This window comes from Onychostoma macrolepis, chromosome 22, assembly GCF_012432095.1.
Source record: "Onychostoma macrolepis isolate SWU-2019 chromosome 22, ASM1243209v1, whole genome shotgun sequence".
Lineage (NCBI taxonomy): Eukaryota > Metazoa > Chordata > Actinopteri > Cypriniformes > Cyprinidae > Onychostoma > Onychostoma macrolepis.
The window spans coordinates 12525451-12538619 of record NC_081176.1 but is presented as its reverse complement, the minus strand read 5'-3'; the positions used below and the strand labels follow the sequence as shown (position 1 = coordinate 12538619).

Here is a 13169-nt window from a genome sequence, read left to right as displayed (position 1 = left end):
TGTTGTACCTGTCATTATAATAATTTATCATTTTGAGCAGTAATACAGACATTTTTAAAATGCACCTACTACAAAGAAGAGCAATAAAACGGCATTATAAAATGAAAAAGTGTGCTTTGATTTTGAATGGCGTAGACGTGCTCAACCACAGACATTCACAGGTTAATTTTGAGGTATTAGCAAAACAACAAAGGTAAGGCTTTTCATGGATCTTACGTAATTACCCATCATACACTGTGATATAGCCTGGTTCGTTGGTCCGTTGGATTGGATTGCTTTCTCACTACAATTGAACCGCTCCAGAGTTCGTTTTCAATCGAGCCGAGACCACCTCGTTCAGGCGATCTCGGGCCGATTGTTTTGGCGTGGATCTGAGTGCGATTGCCGTGTTCACATATGCCCAAATGGACCGAGCTAAGGGGAGAAACGCGCCAGGTTCCGAAACAACGGGCCAGGTGTGAAAGCACCCTAAGACTGGTTTTGTGGTCCAGGGTCACATATAAAATTTTAGTGAATCAAACAAAAGCATAAAGATATAGAAACATTACACACTGATAAATGTATATTCACACACAGACATAAATCATTACAAGTACATAAATGAAATTACATACTTCAGTTTCTCTAATCTGCATTGTGCATTTTCCAACAAAGGACAGATTTTCTCAATTCCTGTTTTTTGTAGTTTATTTCCACTCAGATCCAGCTCTGTCAGGTTTGAAGGATTTGAATTGAATGCTGAAGTCAGAGCAGCACAACCTTCTGCTGTAATACTGTTATTACTCAGCCTGCAGAGAGAGAGAGAGAGAAAGAGAGAGAGAAAACAAAAAACAAAACATTCATTCACAACACACAACTAATAACTACAGAAAGATAAATCTATATGATGGTTCAACTAAGACAAAGACAGGAAACAGTATTCAGTTTATCTCAAAACCTTCTTTAATAAACAATGACAGTTTTAATACAAAACAAGTGAAAATATAACATCAAAATAATGTTGTATATGAAAGCTATTTTACATACAGAAATATTAAACTATTTACAATACTCACGTCAAATTGTTTAGTTTACAATGTTTATCCTGCAGTAGAGCAGCGATCTGATTCACTCGTGTGTCTCCTAGTTCTCGTCCATTCAGATTCAGCTCTCTCAGAAGTAATGGGTTTTCCCCCACAATTCCAGTCACATACTGACAGGCTTCATCTGCAGCAGGACCCAAAAACCTGCAGAATGGAAGATGAAGCAGGATTAAATTCTGTTCTCTACTAGGGATGCTTCCAATCTCGGCCGGAGATCGGAAACGGCCGATAATCACATCTTATGACTCGATCGGTACTCACTACATTTGGCCGATCTCACGAACCGATCGCAATTTGATGACGTCAACGCGTGTGGACATACATGATGCGTGGGGACATAAATGATTTGACGCCGCAGTCATGTCATCACCGGTGTGGAAATGCTATGACGTTTCGAGAAACAATGAAAAAATCACTACTTGTCGTATATGTTTTGCATGATGATATGATGAATGGATGTTCATTTTTAACAGCAGATTCAGTGACGTTAGAGCTGATCTGTGCATCACTGCACACGTCTGCGGTGCGTTACGACTCCATGGCCACCGGAGCTGATCGCAGCCGCTCTAGTCAGTGGTTGTGTTTATACCATACATGCTGCGGCATGTTTCTGAAGCATCTCTCTGCGCTGCTTGGCTAAAAATAGACTTTTGTGAGTTGGCACAGCGTAGAGGACGGAACAAAACGTCGTCGGAGCCGTAAGGGGTAACTGTAACATAATACGCTGATCGTGGGCTACTTTTAATATGAACATTTATTTATAAAACAAAATATTTTTGTCCATATTAGCCTACTCAATAGCATTAACACAGGCTTTACTCCTTTCAAACTCTATCTGGAATGTCACCGTTTCTGTCAGAGCAACGTCCCGATCAGGCGAACACAAATCGGTTCTCGTTATCGGCTGCAAAAATCCTGATCGGAGCATCCCTATTCTCTACTAAACTTGGTATAATGAAAAAAATCTAAAATTACTGCTTAAAACCTACATTAAAACTTTTTTAATACAAATCACCATTAACCTTTTCAGTGGTGAGTTTAAAATATTCCAGCGGTCCCCCCAGAGTGAGTTTTTTTTAGGCGACCGTTATTTTAGAACGTTTCCACTTATTGTTTCCATGGCGATGCGTCATGCTTGTCACGTGACACACCGCGGCCACAATAACACTGTATGACAGATGGATCACTTTTATTTCGTTTTTCCTTTTTTATTCAAAATATTCATAAACTTGCTTACCATATAATCAACTATCTGATATTCCGATTCACAAATATGTGCAAATGAGTGTGTTTTATCGTTTAAAAACAGTTCTAAATGATCTTGATCGTGATCTGTAATGTGAGATGGGCACCGCCATGTTTGTTCGCGCTGCAGTTCAGAGAGTCCTGTCAGTCAGATTTACATCACGTAAATTCGTCAATTTCTCGCGAAATACATGCAAGTAAGTGGCGGGTGAGATGGGAGAAGAATAGAGTGAACTTTATAGTTACTTACACTATGTTTATTTGATATTAATAAAACACGTCTGAAAATTATATTTGAATGGATTGTTATTGCTGCTTCCATAAACATCTGAGTGTATTTTACGGACTCTAAATGTATTGTTTTACTAGTACTTATGTGTATTTAAATGTTTAAAGCATAAAATAAACATTATGTGGTTAAAAACACTGCATAGATGTGATTATATGACAAGTGCAGCTGCATCTCAGCGTCAGTCAACGCGTGAAAACGCAGTTTGAATTTGGCAGTTATGCGACGTCACCGAACGTTCTAAATCCCATATGTGGGACCGTACTCCCAGTGGCACAGAAATGAAAATCCCATATGTGGGACCATACCGCTCAAATGGTTAACAATAACAACAGATTACTGTATTAGTGAAATATGTTTTCTATAAAAATAATCCTTCATGTAATTTATTTTGTATTATTTCATCACGTCTCACCTCAGTGTCTTCAGTTGACAGTTTGGATCCTGTAGTAAATCATTGAGCTCCTTCACTCCTGATTGTCCAGGATCATTTCCTGTTAGATCCAGCTCTATCAGGTGTGAAGGGTTTGATCTAAGAGCTGAAGCCAGAGCTTTATAACCTTCTTCAGTGATACTGCAGTCTGAAAGACTAGAACAGGAATGAAAATGTAACATTCAGATTAACTGATTTTTCTAGAAATGTTCTGAACAATCTAAATCCATTTATGTCAGGCATCAACTCACCTGAGTTTCTCTAGTTTACGGTTCTCTTTCAGTCCATCAGAGAGCAGCTTCACTCCTGAATCCTGTAGATTATTATTGGTTAAGTCAATATCCTTCAGACTGCTGGAGTCTGAACTGAGAACTGAAGCGAGAGCTGAACAGCTTTCCTCATTTAGATCACATTTACTGAGCCTGAAAATAATAATATAAAATCAATATTATGGATATATAACTGTACCATTATTGTAAGAAACAGAGGTGTTGAGAATGAAGCAGCACCAGAGAAACTGGAAAATTACCAATGAAATTTGATCATTAATGTATTTTTTTCCCCAGCCTTTAACAAACATGTCAGATGGGTTGGGGATCTGCTACAAGAGAAATGCTCAATATTAGGGATGCTCCGATCGATCGGCCGGAGATCGGTATCGGCTGATAATCACATTTTATGACTCGATCGGTACTCATACATTTGGCCGATCTGACGTACCGATCACAATTTGATGATGTCAATGCGTAAGGACGTACAAGATGCGTGGGGACATAAATGATTTGCCGCCGCAGTCATGTCATTGCCGGTGTGAAAATGTTTTGAGAAACAATGAAAAATTTGTTATTTGTTGTGTATGTTTTGCATGATGATTGAATGGATATTTCAGTTTTTAACAGCAGATTCAGTGACGTTAGAGCTAATCTGCGCATCACTGCACGCGTTCCACGGGAGCCAGAGCCACAGTCAGTGTTTATGTTGCGGCACGCTTCTAAAGCAGCTCTCCGTGCTGCTTGGCTAAAAATATTCTTTTGTGAGTTTTCACAGCGTGGGGGATGGAACAAAACCTTGTCGGAGCCGTAACAGGCAACAGTAACATAATACTTTTTTTCTCTCTTTTCAAATCTCATATTGCATCAGAAAGGCATTTATTTTAAGTAAAAATGAAGGAAATAATCAAAATGTTGAAAATAAGTGTATTGGGTAGGGTTAGGGTAGGTGTAGGGAGGGCTTTATTGTCCCAATAAGGTGGCATCCAGTTAATAATTTGAATTAAAACTATAATTTACACTCAATACGTTATTATTGCATACTGTTTTATAATGTACTACAATACTGAGGTACAGATAATTGCCACTATTTGCAATAAGTAGTATAAATAGCAGAAAGTCTTGCTATTTTAACATAGTGTAAATAGAATCTATATCTATTTGCACAGTGTAAATAGCATATCTTTAAAAAAAATACTGCTATTTTCACTTGGTGTAAATAGAATCCATTGCTATTTGCACTTAGTGTAAATAGTATCTATCGCTAAAAAAAATATGCTATTTGCACTTAGTTCACCAGAGATAGAAACTCAAGTCTGCGACTTGGACTCGAGTCGCACTTAAGTCGCATAAATAAAGACTTGGGACTTGACTTGGACTCGTGAACTAGCTGACTCGAGACTTGCCTTGGACTCGTGACTCGTGAGACGCGTAAAAAACTCAAGTCATTTGGTATGGGAGTTTATATGAATGTATCTCTGAGGGGAACTGGCTGTCTTTAGAAAAGTTTAGATGGTATTTTCTTTTCATCTTGCCTCTGTATAATGCATATTAAAGTAGTGTTCATAGCCGCAGCACTGCTTTGTTTACAGCGGCAACCAAGGAAACAATGTTTAATTGCTGTTCAAGCACCACCTGCTGGCAGAGAGTGAATCTGCATTCTAATTCAGCCCGTCTGCTGTTTTGTTTCGTGCAGATGTTTTATGTAGAATAGTTTAACAAAACTAAAGTCAGACCATTTCGAAATTATACAATCCAATTTAGATGTAATTTAAATTTAAACGCAGGACAATACAGGAACTGAATAGAAACAAGGAATGGCACGGAAAGGGTTAAGTCAGGAAACACGGGCTAGAAAACGAACACAGGAAAACGGGCAATGCAAGACTAGGATACTAACAAGGGCTCTGTAGAGTTGCTACGGCTAGAGGAGCGGTAAACGCATACAATACTCGGCAGTGAGGGAAACAAAGTCCAGGGTTTAAATAGAGTGTGTGATAGTGTGTGTGTAGGATCAGGTGTGCGTGTGATTAGTGCAATGAGTGATTGGTGACAGCTGTGATCAGTGTTGGATGATGGGAATTGGAGTCCATTGTGATGTGTGGTGTGAAAGTCCATGTGGTGAGCGAGTGACCTCTGGTGGAGGGTGAATGGAAGTTCATGGACAGGATTCGTGACAGTGTGTATGTATGTGTGTGTGTGTGTGTGTGTTTGAGTAATTTACTGTACCTTAAAATAGCAAATAAATCTGTGCCATTCATAAAGAATCCTTGTATTGTCTTGTGTCGTGTATTTTAAGGTCAAACTTTGCCCAGATCACACTACGTTTGCTCAAAATTAACCTAAAACCCAATTGTTTATTATCGTTGACCACAAGATAAACAGAATTGCTAAGATACACTAAGTGCTAGACGCTGGACAGAATAGTCAGAGTGTATGATATAAATTTTGAATCAGTCTAATCAAATCAACCCGAATCTTTAAGATTCTATTCACTAAAAGCTAAAATTAAGAGCTAAATCCTTACAGTTATTACACATATGTTATGCATAAACACCATTTTAAATGAATATTAAAATATTCATTGTATAAGGAATAATTTTTGTGATTATTTATATAACATTATTACATATAAAACTTGAAGCATCAGAATTGTCATCGGTATCGGCCGATCACCATGACAAGAAATCGGTATTCTGTATAGGCTGCAAAAATCCTGATCGGAGCATCCCTACTTAATATGTTAAATCACCAGCACTGGCCAGCATTGTTAATTTTATATTTTGTCCACTCCTGGAGGTTTAATATAGGATTCAATAAATATATAATATATTTTTATGATTGCTGTGGTGTTGAGTGTAGCTGCAGGTGTAATGTTCTCACTTGAGTATCTTCAGCTCACACACAGGATTCTTCAGTCCCACACAGATCTCTTTGACTCCTGAGTCCAGCAGACGGCTGTTGTTCAGGTTCATCTCTTTCAGGATGGTTTTGGAGGAGAGAACAGTAGCTAGAACTGAACAGCTTTTCTCTGTCAGCTTACAATTATTCAGCCTAAACACAAAAAAAAAGCATTATTTTATTTAACACACACATTAGATCAACAGGTCTTTATATGTTTACCCACACATGGCTGATAGTCTTTATAATGAATAAAGAAGTTATAATGTATTATGAACACTGGCGACCATAAATCTGAATAGAAAGTTCCACAAGGTTTGATTCTTGCACTGTTCCTCTTTAACTTGTTTCACTAGGACAATAATATAAAAAGAATCAAACTGCTCATCACAGCTATGCAGATGACATCCAGATCTACCTAACTCTATCACCCAGTGACTACAGTCCCACTGACTCCCTGTGCCAGAGTATTGATCAAAGTAACAGTTGGATGCACCAATTCTTCCTTTAAATAAACAAAGAAAACAGTGGTTATTGTATTTTGCAAAAAGGATGAAATTCTCAAGGTTACCCCAAAACTTTGGTAAACCCAGAATTTTAGGGATCACAAAACAAAATATCAAGTCAAGAAATTAGGTGTGATTTTTGGATTTCAGATGTCACGTCAAGTAATAACTAAATCAGCAAACTATCATATCAAAAACATAGCAAGACAAAAATTATTTTTTTATATCGCACTGCAACTTGATAAAATTGTTCCATGCTTTCATCTCTAGCAAAATGGACTAAAATCACCTCACTTACAACCTGCCTTCCCAAAAAAAACCATTAGACAGCTGCAGCTCATACAGAACACAATGCTTCCATGATTATGACCAGAACCAGAACTTCACACTCAGGTCCTAACATTGGCTTCCATTTAGAATTGCTTTTATAGTATTATTGCCTGTTAATTCATTTAGTGGCCAATTACTAAGATACAATGAGGATATGATTAATGAATAAAATGGGCAGACCACTCAGATCACTAGGATCGAGTCAATTAGAAATATCTAATGGCAAAAACTAAGTTACAAAAATATCAGAGATGCAGAGATCAAAACAAAAATTGACAAAAAGAAAAATACAACAGTTAAGATTATACAAGCCATTTTACATTTACATACTGAAATGCTAAGTTTCAAAACAAGGTTTGTCTATTTTCAACAACACATAGGAATCAGCTTTCAGAAAAAGTTAGTAGGCACATTCAAATCCAGACTAAAAACACTGTTTAGCAGTGCATTTACTGAGCATTGTGCTGCATTTACTGATTGCACTGTATCATTTTATTTCTGTATTTTTCTCTTTTGTTTAAAATGTTTTACATTTCTTATTCACCTTTTATGAAAATTGTTAATCACATTTTTGTATAGCACTTGAATAAGCATTGTTCATGAAATGTTCTACATCAGGGGTACTCAACAGGCTGCATTAATTTCGTGGCCCGCGTCATGCAGAAGATTAATGTATTTTTATTACAATTTGCGCTCAAAATATTAGGCAGTTTGATTTTTTTTTTAATTAAATGTATACAATCACAGTAGTAAAAGCTGCTCGATCTCTGCAAGCGCTGTAGTTAACGTGCAATTAAAAAGCGACATGCGGCACACCCCAACCAAGGATATTATAGTTTTGAATTTTTAAATTAGTTTTTATTTTAATATCGTTTTCAAATTTCCTATAATTTCAGTTTAGTTAGTTTCATTAATGGTTTTGTTAGTTTTAGATTAGTTTTTATTTTGTGAACACATTTCTATTTAGTTTTGATATATTTTAGTTTCAGTTTTAGTTTTAGTAATTATAGTTTAACAGAGTTAATGGAACACTTCCAGTGTAGACCAAACCAAGACATTTCATTTTAGCAAAGTTGAATGTTTGCAGTTTACAGTTAACTCTTGTGCAAACCTCTTAATAATGAAAAAAAATAATTCTTTACAATTCAACAAAAGCCAAAAATATGCTACTTATATGTATACAATTTATTAATTCATATTCATGTTCATATTCATTAATATTAAAGATGTAATCTTGTTTAATATGCCAATAGTTTACAAACAACAAGCTAATCAAGGTTTTCAGAGTTACTAGACAGCATCAGGCAGTTGAGTTTTATCAGGGTTGGAGCTAAATTCTGCAGATCAATGGCCCTCCAGTGCTGGATTTGAGGAAACATGCCCGCGTCCCAATGTGCATACTATCCACCCTATCTGCCCTAAATAGTATAAAAATGACTAATATCACATAGAGTTTAGCATGGACAGTGTGCACATTGGGACGCAGGCATGTTCTTTGAAATCGTCATTGAAACTCTGTAAACTTTATTTTTGTCCATCTGTGTTTTCAATGCATTAATTTGTTGGATTTTTTGCACATACGAGCCGGTCCACACTACTGTATGTCCCGTCTCCCTCAATGAACGTACACAATAAGAAGAAACAATCTAAAATGCTTTGAAACCTCATACTACTCAAAAATAAATGCGATATGGTGATTTAAATTATGTTTGCACTTTACTTTGACGAGTCGCTCCAGCGCGCAGCCGCGCACGCGCTTCAGATGAGCAACGCAATCAATCCCAGTACTAAAGCCCCTTTTACACAACACAGCAAGCGGTGAAAACACAGCGCGGCTATCGCGTTCTCTCATTCTGGATGCGTTTTATACAGTCAAGGCGGTGCTCGTGTCATGGACTCGAGGCGGACGTTATCATAGTAATCGCAAAGCGTGACAGAATGACTCTAAAGTCAGTTCATCCAAAACTTTTAATTCTGTGTCTGTTAACTCACTCTCATGTTGTTCTCGCACGGCAAGCACGCTTTTAAACGTTTGTGCCCTGTAAGGTGTGCATTATTATTATTTATAGTTATTTCCAATTTCATAGCCCGCGTCTTGTTTTTAAATGCAAAAAGGCATTCTCTGTGAATAGCCGCTTAGGACGCAGCGCACGTGCATGATAAGCGCCATATTTCCCTAAACAACCGCAGGTCAGATTTTCTGGCACAGAGAGTTTATTAAATCACGAAAACGATTATTTGCTAATTATTATTTTATTTTCGTTAGTTTTTCCGTTACTGTTGTTAGTTTCGTTTAGTTTTAGTTTTTCATTTATTTAGAAATTTTAATTTTATTTCAGTTTACGAAAATGTTTTTTGACCAATAGTTTTAGTCTTAGTTTCAGTTTTCGTTTACGAAAATAACCTTGCACCCCACACAATTTAAAAGAGAGGCGTTGTCCATCAAAAGAGGACATATTTAATAACATGATTTTACTCCACAACATCAGTCGAGTGAAAAATAACTTCATTTTGTGAGCTGATGTGTGGTTTTTGTCACAGAATGAGGCAGATAATATATTCTATACGGTAATAAAGGCCACTAATGTCCATTAGCACTGGATTATAAATATACTTTAATATTTTGAAAATACCAGAGATGGCTTGAAGAACACAGCTAATATTGTTATAACCGGAAGAGGTAGGTATAGTTTGAGACAGCGCCGTTTGGGATTATTCACCGCTGACTGGACGAGACAATCAAGGTATACAGGAAGAACAGCAGAGTAGTGGTAGAAAGTTCGGAGATGGTTTTAAAGTAGCTCAGTTTAAATGCATGAATTGCCCTTTCTATGGAACAAAAAGTACGGAGTGTTGGCTCTTTGACGCGATCGCCCCGGGTTTGATCCCGCCTTTTGCTTAACTTTTTTTTTCTCCCTTTTCAAATCTCGTATTAGCAATGGATTCTATTTAGTGAACAGTATTTTTTTAGCAATATGCTATTTACACTAAGTCCAAATACCTTTACACTATCTTAAAATAGCAGGATTTTCTGCCATGTATACTACTTGTTGCAAATAGTGGCAATTATCTGCACCTCAGTATTGTAGTACATTATAAAACAGTATGCAATAATAACGTATTGAGTGTAAATTGTAATTTTAATTCAAATTATTATATGCCACCTCATTGGTACAATAAAGCCCTCCCTACATCTATCCGATACTTTATTTTCAACTTTTTGATTATTTCCTTTTTTTTTTTTTTTTAATAAATGCCTTTACGATGTGATACGAGATTTGAAAAGGGAGAAAAAAAAGTTTGGCAAAAGGCGGGGCCAAACCCGGGTCGATTGCGTTAAAAAGATGACGACACGCGCTGAACCATCTGCGCCACTGGAGCTCATGAGTTTTTGTGGTTTTTAAAGTGTTGACCAGCCCAATCACACGTTGGAGAGCGGCATTACTGCCAACAAGGCGGGCTAGTTGCACTGAGTGTAAATAGACACTCCGTATTTTTTGTTCCATAAGAAGGGCAATTCATACAATACATTTTGAGATACTTTAAAACCATCTCCGAACTTTCTACCACTACTGCTGTTCTTCCTGTATACCTTGATTACAGATGTCTAGTCCAGTCAGTGGTGAATAATCCCAAACCAATGGCGCTGTCTCAAACTATACCTACCTCTTCCGATTTGTCTGATTTGTCATTGTGTATTCTGACTTGTTATTTTGTTTTCGGATTTGTCGTTGTGTTTTATGACTTGTTATAATGTTTTCTGAATTGTTGTTGTGTTTTCTGAATTGTTGTTTTGTTTTTTAGATTTGCATTTGCTTTTGCAATTTGTTATTTTGTTTTCAGAATTGTGATTTGTTTTGCACTTCTCGGCCACTGTAAAGCAGTTTACATACATGAAACATCTTTACAAAGTATTTTGTATTGTTATTTCTGTTACAAACATTCAAATAATCACAGAAGTACTGGAATAAAAATTTATAGTTCGGATATAAACACTGCTAAGCGATCAAAATAGAATAAATTTTGAAAGTGACTATGCTTCAAATAAAGATTGTATCAATTACAATGTAATACCAGCAGGTGGAGACAAGTGACTTAAAATGAGGTTAGTTCAAAAAACGTTGATTCATTCAGGAATGAAACAAGTGAAGTCTTTATGAACAAGTCATGAGGTTATGAATCATTTGTTTAATCATTTGTATTCTATAAATAGACTGCAGCTATTTTTTCTAGAAACTCTAGTAAATTACATGTTATTTTGTTTAGTTGTCTTTTTTTCAGAATTATGGTGGAAGAATAGTGATATCTATTTTAAAAATAAAATATTGATACAATATAGTTAATATAAATATGAAAAATAATACTTCTTTCTAAAGAAATTTGTGAACTACATTTGCTCAAGAATGTTTTTAGTTTTAGCATTTTGAGTTTGTTCAATACTCTGATACTTAGATAAGTAATAAACTGTATTTCTAAATCAGTAAAAATGCAAATAGTGTCTTAAATAAAGTATGATGATGCAAATTGTAATTTGTGGCCCTTCACATTTTATGTAGTTTAAATGCGGCCCGCTTGGCCTCTGAACTTGAGTACCCCTGTTCTTCATGAATAACCTTGCCTATAAAATCATGTTGACTCACTTAATTTTCTCCAGTTTGCTATGAGAGTCCATCAAAAGAGCAGAGAGTTTCTCCCAATCCAGGTCTCCTAATTTATCTTCACTTAGATCCAGTTCTTTCAGTAATAATGGACTTTTACCCAGAACTTCAGTGAGATACTCACACGCTTCCTCTGCAGCAGGACTTTTCAAAAACCTACAGGAAGTAGAAGACAACTTTAGATTAGATAATTTTATTAGATCATTTGGAGATGTGGAGTACAGCAAACATAGATCATTTCCACTAATATGTTTCCATAGTCACTGCATTAGTGTGAGGTTCCGTTTTAGTTTTTAGTTGTTCCAAGCTCAATTTAAATGTTACTCAGTTTTTTAAACTTCAGTTGTTTAAAGAGAACATGATATTAGCAAGTGTAAACAAAACATTTTTGTTGTCGTTAAAAGGAAGGGAAAGCACTTCAGTTTTATTCAGAGGCCAAACTGAGAAAATAAAAAATTTGATGCAGTAGCTGATATTTATATGGCCAAAAACTAAGATGAAATTTTGAAAGCTTGTAATGCAATGTCAGTGATATCTTTATAACAGTATAGCAGACTACTTACGTAAAACACATTTAAATATCAGTTGTCATTCTATATGCCCCAATAATGTGTGTTTAGTGAAATTATATTCAATTTTTTTGTTTTATTTTTGCTTTAGTTTTTATTGTGGGGTCAAAACATATAATGCAACACAACGATTTATGATGATTTAGAGATGAACAAATAAACATTCCCCAAAAGCCTGACATATCATATTTGATACATTTTAACACAATTAATTCATTACATTTATATAGCGCTTTTCTGAGCGCTTTACATTGTCAGGGGATCTCTCCTCCTCCACCACCAGTGTGCAGCATCCACCTGGATGATGCGACGGCAGACATATTGCGGCAGAACGCTCACCACACACCAGCTTACTGGTGGAGAGGAGACAGTGATGAAGCCAATCAGCAGATATGGGGATTGTTAGGAGGCCATGGTGTTTCAGAGGCCAATGGGCAAATTTGGCCAGGATGCCGAGGTCACACCTCTACTCTTTTCGAAAGACATCCTGGGATTTTTAATGACAGAGAGTCAGGACCTCGGTTTAACATCTCATCCGAAGGACAGTGCTTTTTACAGTATAGTGTCCCCATCACTAATGGGGTGTTAGGACCCACACAGACCACAGGGTGAGCACCCCCTGCTGGCCTCACTAACACCTCTTCCAACAGCAACCTAGTTCCTCTTCAGGAACTCGAGCCGCGTCCAAGAACGCTAGGGGAACGCCTCCAGCGTGACCACGCTCTGATACAAATGTAATCTGTCCAAAGGATGGGCGAGACGTCACGGTCGGGTGACGTAATGGCCAGGAGGCATGAAAGCACGTGCGGTGGAATCGGCGTCAGCTTTTGTCATTCAGCAACCGCTACTCTGTGTGTGTCTGTCGATCTGTGTTGTGAGTCTTATTT

At 36.8% G+C, this 13169-nt stretch overlaps 1 protein-coding gene across 4 annotated transcripts in view; it reads right to left on the bottom strand.

Annotated features, from left to right (window-relative positions):
• The window catches only part of LOC131530060 (uncharacterized), a 175737-nt gene that overhangs the window by 109135 nt on the left and 53433 nt on the right, over window positions 1-13169 (bottom strand). For all 4 annotated transcript variants that reach the window (XR_009268306.1, XM_058760133.1, XM_058760134.1 and 1 more), the window contains exons 31-36: window positions 11696-11869; window positions 6202-6372; window positions 3301-3471; window positions 3032-3205; window positions 1056-1226; window positions 615-788 (exon numbers count right to left, since the gene is read on the bottom strand). Coding sequence is in view for 3 of the 4 variants with exons in the window: in XM_058760133.1 (XP_058616116.1) it covers window positions 615-788; window positions 1056-1226; window positions 3032-3205; window positions 3301-3471; window positions 6202-6372; window positions 11696-11869 (1035 nt within the window). In the remaining variant the exon portion in view is untranslated. The remainder of the gene's footprint in view (window positions 1-614; window positions 789-1055; window positions 1227-3031; window positions 3206-3300; window positions 3472-6201; window positions 6373-11695; window positions 11870-13169) is intronic.